The sequence below is a fragment of the Aulonocara stuartgranti genome, assembly GCF_965226115.1.
Source record: "Aulonocara stuartgranti genome assembly, chromosome: 16".
NCBI classification, from domain to species: Eukaryota; Metazoa; Chordata; class Actinopteri; order Cichliformes; family Cichlidae; genus Aulonocara; species Aulonocara stuartgranti.
Window position 1 is genome coordinate 7,626,503 of NC_138952.1, and position 18,075 is coordinate 7,644,577.

At 38.0% G+C, this 18,075-nt stretch overlaps 1 protein-coding gene across 3 annotated transcripts in view; it reads left to right on the plus strand.

The window, feature by feature from the left end:
- The window catches only part of LOC309691549 (inactive dipeptidyl peptidase 10), a 141,802-nt gene that overhangs the window by 57,377 nt on the left and 66,350 nt on the right, over positions 1-18,075 (plus strand). For all 3 annotated transcript variants that reach the window (XM_082509277.1, XM_082509279.1, XM_082509278.1), the window contains exons 2-3: positions 16,335-16,446; positions 17,472-17,567. In XM_082509277.1, the coding sequence (XP_082365403.1) occupies positions 16,335-16,446; positions 17,472-17,567 (208 nt within the window). The remainder of the gene's footprint in view (positions 1-16,334; positions 16,447-17,471; positions 17,568-18,075) is intronic.

The following is an 18,075-nucleotide window of genomic DNA, read 5'->3' on the forward strand; positions in this document are numbered from 1 at the left end:
GTACTTTGTGTGAGAGTAGGACTTCTTTTCTTGAACTGGAAAAAGAGCTTTTCCTTCAACATGTCTGAAAAACTAGAACTTGATTTTGTATGCTGGTTGATCTCCTCACTGCTCAAGGTTAAAATTACTCTTTAGTTGTTGACAAGCTTTCTAAATTGTGTGTCTGCCCTTGGTGACATTTTCAAAGTCAAAGACTTGAATGCTTCTGTGATATTGGTGATTCTTGACAACATCAGCAGCGACAACATTAAATTGACACCTTATTCAGCACCTAGTGTGTCCTATCTTATTGAACAAGAACCACAGAAAGGTTGCTGCTGGAGTTGTGGGAGTCTTTTATGTAGAGAATGTGACCTGTGTCTATCTTGCTTAAGTGCTCATAAAATTTATTATGCAACAGTTAGCTTAGACTACACACTGCAGTGATTTGAACTTGCAGAGGTCAGTTAAACACAGAAACCTTATTCTATAATAGCATTCATTCAGCTTTGTTCACATTTAAATAATTGCTTCTTGGCATCTTAAGTTGCCACATAGAACAGACACAGATTAACATGTTACACCACAATTAAACTGCAGGTTAAGATTATTTGGCAGAGGTTATCATCAGACACACATCAGCATTATAAATTTAACTGAAGGATGGCATTTTAAAAAAAATAGGATATTTACTTTTTTAAATAACAAGAACCATTTGCTTTGGTGTAGACTGTTAAAATGTATATTATATATCTTAGTGAGCATACTAAAGCTTGCTGTAAGAAGAGAAGCTGTATAATCTTTTTTTTTTTCTAATGGCAATATTAAATGATGATTTCGTTTCATTATTGCTTCTGGGACTGAGGTTTGCTCATCTGTAGGCACTTGCCATAGTTGTGTGCAGACATTTAAAAAAAACTTTGGTCCTCTGGCATTTTTTAGAAGATATCTAATTGTTTGTTTCTTCACTTTATGCAAAGTTATGAAGCTATTATACACAACAGTGATTCTGCCAAGGCTAATGATACCATAATGATATCATTAGATCATCATGTAAGACTGTTAGTTTAAAAATGTTTAAAACATGCAGACTCAACAGAATGTGAATAATAATCAAGAGTAATGACTACTTGTCAAAAGTATCTGTGCATTGTGTTGTAGAGATCTTTACTGAGATTAGCATTCTAACCAGAAAGCCAGAACCCTTAAGCATTATAATTTTCTACCCTTAGATTTTATAGCGAGAACATGAGAATAAAAAGTACTCCTCCTACTTTCAAACATTCTGTGATTCTGCCTTCTTGTCAACCATGTTGATGGACAGGAGGTCAGTGATTGAAATAGGAATAAAGCTTATGTGTAATCAGTTATCTGGCTGTTTTCCTCGGTGTTTGGCTGCTTTTCTGTTCTTTACATTACTACCTCTTTCCTGTGTTGTCAGCCAGTACTGTCATCAATACTCCAGTCATTAGTCCAATAATTTTTGTGCTCCCCATCTTTAGGCCAATGAGCCTCTACTTTGCTTAATTTGTTCTCCGTCATTCTCCCTTTTAGACTCACCTCCTTCCCATCTCCACCTCACAGACACCTCAGTCAGAGCCCCATCCAAGCCTCAGTCTACACCACCACCAGCATCTAGATTTGGTGGGATCCTGTCCTAAATCCTATTACTGCTGGGATTCTGTTCTGTTCCATGATGGGTCATCGGAGTCTAATCACCAAATACATTAATTTCTCTGTCTCAGTAACTCATGTACAAATTACTCCATTTGATCTCTCCTTATTGAATGCATTGGTTACTAGCCAATGAATATGCAAGAAGTGGAGGAAGGGGAGAGCCAATGGGTTTAGAGTTTATTTTTAGCCTAGAACCTCTTGCTGCATTTATTCTTCTTGGACAGTGTCTATGGCCTCTTCTTTCTCTGGGAACCACCAGCACTGAGTCAGGCCAGGGACTCAATGTCTGGTCTCCACAGCAAACCCAAGATTGTATAGTTTTCCCAGTATTTTATTCTGTGGGTTGGTTGCTGGATACGTTTTATTCTGGTGATTCTAGGCGCTAACATCCAGCGCCCTGACATCAAGGTGCTGAAAACAAAAATAAAGTTCAGTCAGGAAACAATTTTGCAACACAAGTTTCTCTTGATGGGGTGAAATAAAAATTCCTTTTACCAAAATGTAAGGAATTATTCTTTAGCTCTGGCATCCTTCAGACAGACAGACAGACAGACCACCAAACAGAAATGAAAACACATTAACCTTGTTGGACAAAATGATTAACAAAGATGAAAAAGTAAGTACGTTAGTAATTTCTAATCCAAACCAGCATTTTTTGTCTAAAAAGGTGATTTCACTCGTTGTTTGTATGCACATGCACACATTTTTACAATTCATGCTGATCTAGTGTTTGAAATGTTGCATTTCACCAAAGGTAAAACTGCTAAACGGCGATCTAGCATTAGAATATTAAAAAAAAAAAATGATGGCAAAAAAGTCTGTCAGCATCCATGATTCATTAATCCTTGCTCTTAAAACACTTTTTTTTTAAAGTAAAAGTATGATAGCAACTTGAAACTTTGGACAGACAGTATTTGACAAAATCATTATAATAGAAGCTGAATAATTGACATTCATCTGTCACACAGAGCATTAAAAAAAATCACCAAAAAGGAATCAGGTAGCAATACATTAATCCCTCTGGCTGTCAAAATCCTCAGTACTGATAAAATACCAGACTGACTTTATTTTCATAAAGCAAATCATTCTACCTGTAATACTGCAGATAAATCAGTTGATTGCCTCTCGTGAAAATGGAAGTCCTTCCCTGTTTAGGCAAGCCTTCAGGATGAGTAGAATACCTTTAACGGACTTTTCTTTCTTTTAATTAAAAAGCTCATTGAAAAGAGATGGATTGGCTGATAACATCACTATCTTTTCTTGACCTCAATTTGGCTCTGCTCACCTCTGCAAATGAGTCTGGAGAATCTGTCTGCGCATGAAAACTCACTTTGTTATAACCCGTCAGATTAATTCATTAAATGTGGCTGAGAGTTTTCTTTCCTTAATGTTCACAATTGTTCATGGTGGAGCCTGGAATCTGCTGTGTTGACTAATGGGCATAGACTTTGGTGAGAGGGACAAGTAATGAAGGCACATTTTAAATGTCACACAGAAAGGGAGAGACATAGATGACAAGAACACTTAGAAATTGTTTCTACTTACCCGTCATTTAGAATACTGGGTTTAAAATGGAAAAACGGAAAAATCTGTTGATATTCTGCACATCTGTTTAATTTGATTTACTAATTCGTTTAAGAAATGCTGCGAAGAGTTCCTAATGTCATACGAATCATTTAATAACATGGTTTAAACAATGCACTGACTGAAAGCAAAGTCACTGAATAAGATTCAAGTGTTTCCTCAGTCAGCATTCAAGTGTACAACAGATAATTGTTGTCTGTGTTTGGGTTAAGGGAAAACAAAGAATTAAGCTTTATTATTTATTCTTTAAAGATTAGAGTTTGGGTTAACCATCCATTTACACCAGCTTCCCTGTGCATGTTTGTCATTGAAAAAGTGATAATGAAAGTCTTATAGTTTTGCATTCAGCGTCAAGACAGCAATAGCAATAAGATGGAAATAGTGTGCTATCGGTTTGCAGTTGATTGAGGTCAAATTGGGACTTGTGTTGCTATCTGTTTCAAAGAAATTCAACAATTTGTGGGGAAAAACAATGCATTTACATTAACTTCTTACATTTAGAGTCTTGCAAGAACCTGCAAATTTACTAAAGGAATTCAGAAATTGCAGGGCAGCAATTTACCTGCAAAAATACGTAATGTCACCAGTGTTCCAATTGAATCAAATGTCTGCTGACAGAAAACTGAGTAGAATCACTTTGAAGGAATGAAAAACAATGTTGTTTTTTTTTTTATTTTTGGGAACATGCAACTCACAGCTCTGCGACACAGAAATGAACGTCGGCCATGTAGATCATACGCTTATATGTCTTCATGTTTACTGACACTAAGAAGACCTGAATACCGCCCACCGAAGCAGGAAAGAAAGCTGGCAGTGAGAATGAAGAGTGGGAGACAGAACACTTTCTCATGTTGTTACATTATGGAGGCACTTTAACTCCCTTCCTTATTTTCCATATGGCCCTCCACGCACAAGCACAAAAAAGTATATACATTCCACCATAAACACCCACTGCTTCACAAAGCAGCCAAGCTGTGCCTGCTCGATAACATATTCAGAAAAACAGAGCAAGCAGCGCTTCTACCATACTGAGAGCCTCTAGTGCTAATATAACACACCCTCCAGCCTCTATATCTCTTGCTTCTAGGGCGCCACTCTGGACTGAAATAACTCGGATATTTCAGGTTTATGATATAATGTATTTGACATTGACTTGGATCAGATGGTTTTAAAAAGATTTGAGCTGTGCTAATTATTATTTTCTTTTAATGTGACTGCAAATTAGTGGAACTCATAATAGACTTCAGAAGGAAAAAGGCAGAGATCCAACCACTATTCATAAATGGGGACTGTGTAGAAAGGGTGGCAAGCTTCCGCTTCCTGGGAGTCAATATAGAGGAGAACCTTTCCTGGAGTGTGAACACCTCCGAGCTGCTGAAAAAGGCCCAACAGAGACTGTACTTCCTGAGAATTCTCAGGAGGAATAACATCACACAGAGACTGCTGGTGTCCTTCTACAGAGCCACCATTGAGAGTGTTCTAACTTACTGCATATGCATCTGGTACACTAGCTGCACAGGGGCTCAGAGGAAAGCACTCCAAGGGATCATTAACACCGCCCAAAAGATCACTGGCTGCCCTCTCCCCACACTGGAAGTTCTACACAACGCCCACTGTTTTAAAAAGGCCCAAAACATCATAAAAGACACCTCACATCCTGGCCACTCCCTGTTCGAACTGTTGCCCTCAGGCAGACGGTACAGGGCAATCAGAGCAAGGACTAATAGACTCAAACACAGCTGTTATCCAACTGCAATAACACATCTGAATACTACAAAAAAATGTCCATCACGCCACTCTTGTGTTAATCTATGCACGGTCTGAAGCACGTGTGTGGGAATGTATGTGAATGTTTTACTGTTATATCTTATTAGTATTTTAAGTATTCTATCTATTTTATTTATTGAATTTTATTGTTTTATTTATATTTTGATATTGCTAGGGATGATGCAATGATCGGGGACCATTCTTAATTTCGTTGTTCTCATGACAATGACAATAAAGTTTCTGATTCTGATTCTGATAACTAATAGACTTCCTCTCTTAGTTACTACTCCAACAGTTGTTTCAATCCTCCATATAGCACATGCAGTCACAAAGTTAGCAAAGAGAAACCAGCTTTTTCCTGATTGAGCCGATGAGATTAATGAGATTAATGAGATGAGAAACTTCACCAAAGGTCTGCCTCATCAATTTCTATAATAACGTTGTTGTCTGTGTTATGGTCCGGTCCAGAAACCACGACACAAGAGGAACAGTAAAAACATAGCTTCATTTATTCCCCTCCTGAGTCGCCTGACGGTTTGCCAGAATCTCTTTGAGGCAGTCTGAAAGTCTTTTTCCATGGCCTCTCTGAACTCCCAACACCCAAGTTTTTGCTTCCGCCACCGCCCACGCCGCATTCCGCTTGGCCTGTCGGTACCTATCAGCTGCCTCCGGAGTCCCACAGGCTAACTAAGTCTGGTAGGACTGCGATGTTCTACCTGCACTGTGTATAGTGCGGGTGGAGTGCTGCTGACTTGGACTGAGAAAATTGTCAGGCGGTGCAAGGAATACTTCGAGGATCTCCTCAATCCCACTGGCACATCTTCTGTGGCAGAAGCAGAGTCTGGGGGCGAAGGGGATGACCCGCCAATCTCTGGGGGCGAGGTCACTGAGGCAGTTAAACAACTCCTTGGTGGCAGAGCCCCTGGGGTGGACGAGGTCTGCCACCAAGTTCCTGAAGGCTCTGGATTCTGTAGGGTTGTCTTGGTTGACACGTCTCTGCAATGTTGCGTGGAGATCAGGGGCAGTACCTCTGCACTGGCAGACCGGGGTGGTGGTCCCCATCTTTAAGAAAGGAGACTGGAGGGTGTGTTCCAACTACAGGGGAATCACACTCCTCAGCCTCCCTGGAAAAGTCTATGCCAGGGTGCTGGAGAGGAGAGTCCGTCCGTTAGTCGAACCTCAGATACAGGAGGAACAATGTGGTTTTCGTCCTGGTCGCGGAACACTGGACAAGCTCTTTCTCCTCTCGAGGACACTCGAGGGTGCATGGGAGTTTGCCCAACCAGTCTACATGTGTGTAGGTGATGGGCTCCGCCAGGGCTGCCCTTTGTCACCGATTCTGTTCATAATTTTTATGGACAGAATTTCTAGCTGTAGCGAAGTGGCGGAAGGCTTTCACTTCGGTGGTCTCAAAATCTCATCTCTGCTTTTTGCAGATGATGTGGTTCTGTTGGCTTCATCAGGTGATGGCCTCCAGCTCGCCTTGGAATGGTTCACAGCCGAGTGTGAAGCGGTGGGAATGAGAATCAGCACCTCCAAATCTGAGGCCATGGTCCTCAGCCAGAAAAGGGCAGAATTCCCACTCGTCAGGGACGAGACCCTGCCCCAAGTGGAGGAGTTTAAGTATCTCGGGGTCTTGTTCACGAGTGACAGGAGAAGGGATTTAAGTGTTTATTTTCAAATCTTCACTCAAAGTAATAATTCAAGTAGTAATTCAAACTAAACACTTATGAGCTAAGAAGATTATTTTCTTACCTCACAAAGAAGCTCAAGAAGTTGGGACAAGATAGAAATGCCATTTTTGAGGGTTCTTAAAAGTCATTTTGTATTTTAAATGATATTTTGGCACCACATTTTCAACAGTAAAATGTATATTTTATTCTCAGGGCGAGTGTAATTTACACAACTATATAGAGAGCTTTGGATGAAGTACACAGTTGACACAGGACACGCTTTACTATTGGATGCTGTGGTGATAGAGTGAATGGTCTTCTGTATCAGAGAGCAACGTTTTAATCACAAAGCACAATGACTGAAAACACCAGTTTTCCAGGTAGGTTTCCTTGCTTGGCTAATTGTTTAGTTGGTTTCAAAGCTAAGAACACAGATTTTAATGATGGTGGCACCACCATCATTAAGTGTTTTTTCTTAATAAAACAAAAACCATAATTGCCATTTGTAATGATTGCTGCCTTATTTTTTCACTCAAAAATGTTGCCTGGAATCAAAACTTTTGGAAATTGTCAACACTTTCAACATTGCTACATCCATTTATTTTCTCCACAGGGTTTGAAAACCACAATTGTTGAGCCACTTCTAAGTACTAAGTACTAAGAGCCACTTCTTAGTACTACCTAGACAATGTCTACGTGTGACTTTGAAACTCTAATTATTCACATCACAACAACACCTAAAGGTTGTTTTGATATTTTCAGTCACGACCACACCACAGAACCATTAGTGCTCTTAAAAGGTATATAAATGCCATCCACTCAAGCACAAAAGGGCAAAATGTCTGTTGTGATGATATTATCATGAATGATGTTATGTTACTAGATACAGTGAAAAACTGGGAATGTTGTGCCACTGTGTTAAGCTTGTTTCAATCTCATTTGAAGGATAGGGACTGCTTTTTGTTTCTGCTCTTCGAATGCATACTTCAAAAAATGGCATGTGGATTTCTCTTAAGGTCTCTTCTCATCCATCTTGTTTTTAACATTTCTTTACGTCTTGTTAAAAACAACAAACTATTCCTATGCTATATGCTGATGAAACACTGATCTACATTATGATATCTTCTGATGAAAGCATTTGCAGTTGGGCTCTGAGTTTTAATAACTGTGAGTGCATAAATATCCTCCAGTTATACAAAGATTTAAAAACTGTTCTTGGAGTATTTTGGAATCACAGAAAGTCATTCAGTGGCTTGCATGGATACATAAGCACAAGGATTTGGACTGAACTGCCTATGAATTAATTATCAGTAATGTTAATTTCAGACTTCAGTCCAAATTGTTCTACTTCACTTCTCATTGATTCCAGAATTTCCATTAGTGCATGCATTTTTTAAAATGAAATTATTATTTTTTAATATTCTGTATATATTTGCATGTACAAATTTTGTTATTATTTTTGATTTGTATATTTTCCTCTTTATTGTCCTTTTTAAACTCTAATGAATTACATTGCTGTGTGATTCATCACATTTTATGTTTTATGTCTTATTTAAGACACTTTGTTGTCTTTCCTAAAATGTGCTGTATAAATAAACTTACTTTTATTTCACAGCACAAATAAATTTTAAGCTGGGAGAGAATCTAAATCACTGGGCCATTATTTCATCTGGTCATTTGTGATAATAATGTGTCAAACTGGGTTTGCTAGTAGGAAGGAACTCAGCAGGAAGCAATTTCACTTTAAATAGTGGCCTTTTTGGTAACAGGAGACACACTCCCAGCATGCAAAAGGCACGTCTCTGAAAACTGTAATCATAACAGCACTTGCAGTCTAACCACATCTGCTCATAATGAGTGATTGTATTCGAACAATGGAAGAGTGGGAAGAAAATTCAGCAGAATCATGTGAAACACAATAGCACAATCAACAGTAAGAATAGGGACACAAAATACTCAAGTGACCACATTGCACTGATACACGCTGGGAGGCTTTTTTCTTACCCCCTGAGGACATTTTAATATGTAACAAATATCCTCGGATTCCTGCACCTATACCTGTATGCATGAGATGACCCCATGTCTGCCTAAGATGAGTAATGAATCCATTGTTGCTCCATCTGTATCAGACCGCTTTATCTCTCCAGGTTTGTTTGCAAAGATTACAATGTTCAAAGATGAACCTTGCAGGCCTCTTTATGCAACCAAAGGACATCTCCTGCTCCTGCTTTCTCTTAATAGTCAGTGTCCTGAATAACCGCTGAAGCACAGCATTCCTCCCTGCTTTTATATGACAAAAATGTCAAGTGGTCCAGGCTCCACACTCAAAGCTAGGTGATATATTATCTCTCAAATTCAGCCTTTGGGATATTTATTAGAATATTTCAGTCTGCCAATTCATCATGTAAATGTTGTTCCTGTCTGCCAAACTGCTCGGTAAAATATTGGATTGGTGCACAGCATGCACTCAATTTCTTTAGCTTGTCATTGTCAACAGATGAGCAAGCTGAAGTGAGGGGGGTTAAATAAGTTAAATATTTGTGAAGTTAAAACCATTGCAGTGAGTTAGACCACGTCAGATGAGTTGTAAATGGAGAATGTCCTTCAACCTGGAGGGAAAAGGAAAGGCAAAAGATGCACTGTGCATGAAGAAAACCTTTCTCATCTTTAATTCATTTGCTCTTTACTTCAAGTAACAAGCTAATATGCCAAGAGTATGATGCCTATCAACAGTTTATGTGCCCTGTATCCCTCATGCCTGCAAAATGTTTCTTTTTTTATGTTTTTACTTTTTTATGTTTTTACTTTCCCGCATCAAAATCTAAATTACATTTTTGTTTTGTTTTGTCTTCAAGCAGTTGTTTCTTGGTGCTGTTGGGGTTATGTTTGCATCATGAGATGACGGATTTGGGAATGAGATGAGCTTATTGCTGTCAGGCATGGGCACCAAAGGCTGGAGGAGATAAGAGAGAGAGGGCAGGTTATGGAAAGCAAACAGACCCAGGGAAAGAGGCTGAAAAGCAAAGCACAGAGTGAAGGGATAGTGAAGGAACACAAAGGGAAAAGACTCAGACCACAGCAGAAATTTCTGCCCTCCAAGTGTCTTAAAATGCACATACTGATCAGAGAAATCACTTTTTTTTTTCAGATTCCAAACTTCCTAGTAGCTCAGTTGTATACCTTTGACCTTATACTGGGGTTTAAAAATACAGAGTGACAAGGAAAGCTCTATAAGAACCACTAATAAGGCCCTGTTGGAAAATCTCCAGCAGCAATAAGGCCAATGCAGAATTAGTAGGAAAATCTTAAAATCAGCTTTGAAACTTGGAAGGAGTGAAGGTCAGCAGGGATTGGTGTGGGTCTTTTGTTAGAAAAGAAATCCTTGAAACTGTGTTTATATGAGCTGTGCTCTTTTGAATATTTTGTCTGCTTACACCAGATGAAAGTGCCGTCTGGAGAATATGAAAGCAGGTAAATTTAGGAAAAAGTGGTGTCATAATGGAGTGTCATACTTCAGCTAAATTGCTGACAATATTGCTTCACTATGATTACCTCTGATTTTTAAAAATGCATACTTCAAATCTGCTTTTAAAGTACAGTACAAAAAATCCAGATGATCAGGATTTTTCTTTTTTACTTTCACAGTGATCCAGAGATTGTTGTCTAAACATCTGGAGCATCCATGAGTTCGTGGAAAAGTGAAACATCGTGTCATAGTGGAAAACACTGGAAAAAAAACACTTGTAGATCAACATTGTATAGATGCTGATTTAGTCTTGCTGAAAATGAATGATTGAAGCATGTTGTAAACTGACTGACTTATAGATGGGATATAATAACTCTCAGAACAATGGAATTAGAAAGAGGCTTACTTCATGGCCTGAACTGAGATCCAGTCTGTCAAAGCACTTGAAAGCTCTTGCTCTCCTGTTGCACTGAATGCTTTGTTATGCTGAACATCATGAGTTCACCTAGGTTTTATGATCTGGTTGAGGTAGCTCAAACAACTGACTTGGATGCCTCCTAGACACCCATTAGGTGAGGTATATGAGGCATCGCTAACTAAAACGAAACTCTGGGGAAGACCCAGGGCATGCTGTGTGTCCCTCCAGAGATACTAGAAGTGGTTGCAGGAGAAGGGAGGTCTGCGTATCTCTGCTTAGAATACTGAGCCCATGACGGACACATGGATAATTAGCTGAAAATGCTTATGAGTAATATTTTTGGATTTATTTACCGGTGTATATATAATCTGAGGAATACAAACATCAACAAACTCGCACCTGAAATACATTTTGCTTTTTTCATTCACCACACAGACTAACAAAATGGTGTGCATAGAGTTACAGAGCTAGGTTTCAGTGGCTGATAAAGGAGGCCTGGTTTCTTGTTGACCTGAAGAACATAGAACAGGAAGTCACACTGTGATAAACACCAGGTTACTTCTGAACTTTGTTGCTTCTGTGTCACTGAGCTAGACAAAGGTGACTGCTGTTTGTCTTGTGTGTCTGGCAGCAAGGATGCTTTACATTCATTTCTCCCTTAAAGAATCCAGAGGCACACAGTGGGAACTAAAGGCCTTCGTTTCAGATGAAGATCATGACACAGATTAGCTGCTCTGTAACATAATACAGCTTTCCCATCTATGTCCTCTTTTCCTGTGCAGTTCAATTTCATCAGCTGTGTATCTTCAAAACAGCACCTGGCACAATACTACAGATAGCGGAGTGCATTTCACTTGAGGTAAAAATCACATGGTACTGTCACAAAGAAAAAAAGAGAAACAGTATGTGCACTTCAGTTTGTTGGAAGTCAGAGAGGAAATGCTTTGCCTCTCTTGACAGGTTATGCAGTATTGAGTATCTGTTTGGATTTATGGTGTTGCTTTGTAACCAGGAAGCCCTCTGGCATGGTGCAGAGAAACAGAAGGCGTTGGCATCTTAAAGATGAGGAGAAGCTATCTCCAGTGTCTCATATGGGAGATATACGATCACATTTTTTCTGACTCAAAAGAGTCAGAAAAATTTATACATCTATATTTGATATGATAGTCAATCATATTCACACAAATCATTGCGAGCTGCTATACAGAATCAATGTTAAAGCACCTGACAACAATGGACATCTATTACATTGCAACCATTACCCACTGAGTGCAAGAGCAGTACTTACAAGTTAAAATCATAAACTGTATATAAATGATGGACATAGCCAGTGGCTTGGAAAAATGAAGCCACATGTGTCTTGAGGTACAAAGTGCTGTCTGGGAACAAAAAAATCTCTGGATCCAGTGTACTCCCATTTAAAAACAACTTCTATGAGGACTATAATCTGGACAGGAGCATTGACCTCTTGTCCAGATCCAGTTAAGGGGGCATCCACACCAGAGGCCACAATAGTTAGGCATCACTACATACCTGACACGTTGCTGTTGAGCTTCTGCTTGTGACAGCTCAGTACCTGAGGTGTAGGAAATGTTTTTTTTAACAACCTTAAAATCCTGATGGATGCTGTCTTTTGATTGGACAGAATTTTGTAATGACATAACTTTAAATGCTGTGTTACTGCAGATATTTTATAAATATAAAGGAACGCTCAAAGAAAGAAGGTTCCTGGCTAGGGACTTTCTGAGCGGAGTTTGTATTTTCTCCCTGTGTCTGCAAAGATTTATTATATGAAGCATATCTCCTTCACAGCATGGATGCCCTTCCCAACATTAGCCTCCCAGAGATTTGTGTCTTTTTCTGATCTTGAACCAGTGATCTTCCTGTTAGGTCACTATGTTAGGATAATTGGTAGTTCTATATTGTCAGTAGGATTGAATGTAGGAGGTGTACTGTCGCTCTCAGCCTGTGACAGCTGGGGTAGTCTGTAGCCCCCACCATTGACCCTGAGCTGGATAAAGGATTAAGAAAATGGTTGGATGGGATATTTCCTACAAAAAAGCTTTAATCCTAATGTGAGGAGAACATTTAATTCATGGGTTTTTATGTTAATGTTTTCTTTAAATTTCATTCAGAAAGTGGAAGTACATTGTGTAACAAATTATACAAAGGAAATGGGCAACCAATGGTCCAATAAAATTACAGCTTTAAATATAAACATCTTAAGGTGTGTTCTCAGAGGGGTGCAGTTGTTTTTGCTTCTGTGTTTTCTTGGCTGCAAGTGCTCTGGAATTCTCACAGTGACCTACATCAAACTGGATTCAGACTCTCAAACTGGAGCTATTTAATGGCATTTTCAATCAGTTTTTTAATATGGACACATTTTATTCCAAGCAACATTTTCACAGCAGGGGAGAATGGGATTCCCAGAATTGCAGGATATGAGGAACATAAAAGCCTCAGTGTATGACTGGAATACTGTATAACGATGTGATGGGGGAAATCGTAATGACATATAATGTTCCCTGATATGAGGATTTCTCTAGTTAATGACGCCAAACAAAACAACGAGAACAAAGATGCCACAAACAAAATCATGCTCAACCAACACCAGAGGAGAAGTGTCCACTGTGGAAAAATTACTTTTATGCTGTGACTGATCCAGAAATTTAATAACTATATGCCACAAGGACTGGGTGTATGGTTAAAGTTGTAGAGTAGAAATGCAGGCGATGTTGTGATGGTGAAGCTCCAGGATGTTTATCTTGGAATCATATTCCTAATTAAAGGGTTTTGAAAGCAAATATAAACACACAGAAGAGATTTAGCAGCTTGCGGCTCTGTAGGCGAGACAGATTTATTTATAACACCACTCTGTCAAAGCAAATGAAGTAAGGCTGTATAACTGATGACAGGAAGATAGAGTTTGAGACATGTCCAGAAATGGGTCTGGTCTACAGAGAGCGGTTTTGACCCCTTTACATGCAAGCATTCATCAAACTCAGCACAGTAAAAAACCAGCCTGGTATGGTGAAATGTTATATGAATATCATGCCAAGTCATTTTGCTTTTTACTACTACACATTTGTTATTTTGTGTAACTGCATAGCATGAATAATAATACAGCCCTAACCTTTTCAAGTAACAAAAAACTACTTGACAAAACAAGCAACTGTGTGCCTGAAATTCATGAATATTTGGATTTCGAAAATATCAAACTGTAAGAACAGTAGAAACTGGAAAGGACAAATGAAACAAACAAATAGGAAAATAAAATATCAAACTGAGTTTAAAAGCTTAAGGTTTGTATTAATTATTGCAGAAAAAGTACTGGAGAGTTGGGGTGGGTTTCAAAAAAACAACCAAAATTCACTGAACCAGCAGCAAAAGCAGATCAAAACTATGCTTTATGTTTGAAAAACATTGTCATTAATTCCTTCTAACTTTTGCTGTTTTGCTCCCACCATGATAAAATCACACTTCCTGCACAGCTCTTCAAGATCAGTTCACCATCATAAATCTCAGTTTTCTGCATTAATTACCTGCTTATTGCTCACCATCATTTTTTTAAAAACGACATCTGACAAGAAATTATAATTTTTGCTGTTCGATACCAAAGAAATTTGAACTTTTACAAATTATGCCAAATTGCAAAACATTGAGTTATGTCTCTAATAAAAACTTCTTTAACTTTGCTCTGCTTCACTTCAGCAGCATCAGGTAATGTTCATATGTTGATTCATGGTTTTCTTCATTTTATGATCTACTGCAGAATATTTTTAAGGTTATCTGCTATAAAAAGTCAGGCCAGGAAAATCTCCTTCATGTTTTTCTGTGTTTTATCCTCAGTTCCTTTGACACAAAGGCACCTGCTCTGATGCTTATGTAACCCAGTGTTACACTTACACCTCTGATGAAGTCTCACAAGAGAATCAGAGATGAATCGAATCGGGACCTTGTGAATCGAAATCGAATCCATTATAGAAATCAGTGACTATACTCAGCCCTACTAGAGACATCTTAACTTTTAAATAACATATTTAAAATTACATAGTTTTACATACTTGTAAGCAGTCAGTATTTGCCTTAAACTGGAGCTTCATAAAGTGTTTCACACCAGTATCAGTATGTTTCAGAGTGTGTGCAATACACACACTGTCCATTTCACGCTTTGCCATTCCAATGGACTTGCAAGCTGCAGTAACAGCAGAGGGACATATTTTATTTCAAACCAATATAAAAATAACAAAGGGAGAGCCTTTAAACAGACATTAACACATTCAGATGCAAATACATGTTAGCCACCAAGCTTAATTGTCTGTGGCACAGAACGACCCTGGAATGTACTTCATACCTTTGTTGGTCACTAGCAACATCTTGGCTTTTAATGTGTTGCTGGTACCGCAACTTCTGCATGTATGTCCATTTCACGCTTTGGAGAGGCATGGTGGACTGGCGTGTCTACGCATGCACACTTTGCCATGATATGGGGTTGAGCAGTTAGGCGAAATTATTTCTTAACTTTTCTTGTCAAAGTTAATGGGTGGAATTTTACTTCTGTTCTGCTTAACCCAATTCAGCTTCTTCTGTAGTCTGTATTTTAGCAGGAACTACTCAATGAAATAAAGGAGGAACACAGTTCATCATTATTTTAAAACATGAAAGTCATTCAGTGTGTAAAAAATTTGAAGAACTTCAAAGCTTCTCAAAAACCTCTGATGAAACCAGCTCTCGTGAGGACCGCCCCAGGAAAGGAAGACCTGTCAGTTCATCAGCCTCAAAAATCATTAATTAATGGTCCTTCAAGATTAAAGCTCACATCAGTGCCTTGCAGAAATCCCATCTCTAGATGAAGTGTTGCAAAGCGACTGTGTGAATCATGCCTTCCCTATCAAATTGCTTTGTAGAACAAAAAGAAAAAACTACTGAGAGTGACTAACGAGAAAAGCTTTATTTGAGCCAAGAAAGTGAAAATGAAGGGGGAAATCAGCATAAACACATTACATTAATAAACAATCATACATTCATAAACACATTGTACACATTAAAAAATCTATATCTGGAAAACATAACACAGTAAGCATGATGTTTGTCATTGTGAATGTTTAATTTTTAGGTAGTGAGAAAGCAGATCTTTCAGTCTAGCCTTCTATGAGCATGTGACAAATTAATGACCTTCACAAGGTGCTGAATATGACTGGGATCCTCTGTGGTTCTTTTTACTTACTTTTTCTTACCAAGAATTGTATATCAAGTACTTTATTTTCATCCCCATCAGGTTCATTAAAACTACACCGAGTGGCTGAAAAGTAAGCAGTAATGTGCATAGTAAAAATAAAAGTAATGTAAGTGTTCAAGTGTTGCAGCCATGAGCACTGAGTAATTTCATATTGAAAGCAACGGTTTAGAAAGAGCTGAATAAAAACAATTAGAGCAGAAATTGTTCAGTTGTACCATGTTTTTCCTAAAAACATTTCCACCTTAATATGAATTCTGCTTTTAAGAAGGCTAGGTACAAACATTGGCCTTTATCTGAACTGAGCTCAGTGTGTTCTACCATTAATACTTTGCATGATCCATAACTTCCACGTAAGCATGTGTGGCTAAAAATTCAGCAAACCGCAGATGAGGAAGGTCTAATATATTTATCTCCTATATGTTACTATTTTATAGTATTATCATCATTATTTTCATGATCATAATTGTATTAATATGTCATTATGATTGATATTCTATTTCTATTTCTCTGATTTCTTTTCTTGTTGTGTAGAACGTAGGACCTATTGCAACAGACAGAAACTGGAAAGGCATTGGCATCTCTCTGCTGGTTATTGCAGTGGTGCTGTCACTCATCGGACTGTCCATTGTTCTGCTGTCAAAAGGTGAGACCCCATGTAGATGAGTCACATCTAGTTAATAAATTATCGTTGACTTTTGTCAACAATAAATTGTTTTATTTTGTCACATGTAGGTTCATGTTATATTTAATTTTATATTTAATTTTGTAGTTTTGTGTAGGCATATGTTCTTAAAAAACAAATGCTAATCTCAAGGACTAGTCCCTCGCACATGCACATACAGTAAATAACATTTATTGAGCCAAATGCTCAGAATTCAAGCTTTGATTCAGCTGACATGGTGAAAAGTAGATAACCTTGATGTGGATATCACTTTAGAATGTTTATGGGCTTTAAACATTTTGTAAAACAATCAGATAAATAAAACTTCTCCTTTTCTTATCAGATCTGCATGCACATTTACAAACACATGTAATGTACCCTTATCACTGCCTAACATGAGTGTATAGCTGCTGGGGCAAACGTTTGACTGGCACCTTAAAAATCAGTGAACAATGACAAATTACCATCACTTGTAAGTTGTGCCAGGAGAATTAGCATTGACACTGCAAAAAAGTGGATATTTATTTAGTTTGTATTTAAGGATCAGTCTTGGCTATATTACAATAGTGTCTTTCCTAATTTGCATACTGTCTGCAAACTCCTGTTTTTCTGCCTTCATTAGCATATTTATTAATTCACTGCAGTGAATGTACACAGCACAGAAGACAATGACTGAGGTAAATCACTTCAGGTTTTAATTGTTTATCTGGGAAAGTGTGAGAAAAAGGTTATGAAAAAAATTAAGAAAGGATTGTGTAAGACAACATCTGGAAGGGATTTACTGCCTGAGTTGTCACTCAGCAGAATTTTTTGCTTCCCAATCAGTTATGAAAAATGGCGTTTGTGCAAGTATGACTAAACATTATTTAATTATCTTTATGTCATCTTACATTTCCTCACTGCACTGAAGAAATTTAATTATAGATTTGTTTTTTAATTTAAACACCAAATTACCAGAAAATACTTAACAACTGTTTTGTTGTTGTTCTTTTTGACTTTCTTCTTAGATGATGGTGGTAAACTATTTGGTACACCACTGACATTGGATGACCTTTTTGAAAAAAAATTCCAAATACATGATCCTGATGCGAAGTGGATCAGTGGTGAGTATGTTAAAACACCAGAATTCAGACCCCAAGTCAACGCTGTAAAGACCTGAAGTTATCTGAAAAGTTCACTCTATAATACTGTTTATGAAAGTTGACATGTTATTACAATAGTACAGGTTACCTTCTCAACAGAGTGAGCCATAAAAGTGCCCTGCATTCAGCGTGATTAGGGTTTACACTCTTGTTTTTCTTGAGTAGACAAGGCCTTTTATTGCAAAATGGATTGCTATAACTCCTGACAAAGTGTCAGGTATTTTTAAAAGGCTTATTTAATTTTAGTGTTTCTTTTTTCATTCTGCTCTTCCATTTTAATTGTTGTTCAGGTAGAAGACAATCAAATAAACTTGCATTCATCACTCTGGTGTTTCTTTTAGCAAAACAGATCCAGATTGAATTGAATGAAGTTTTTTTCAAAGTGCTTTTCAAAGCAGAAGTCACAAAGTGCTTTACAATACAGAAAAAACACAACAATTAAGATGGTATAAACTAAATAAAGGTAACC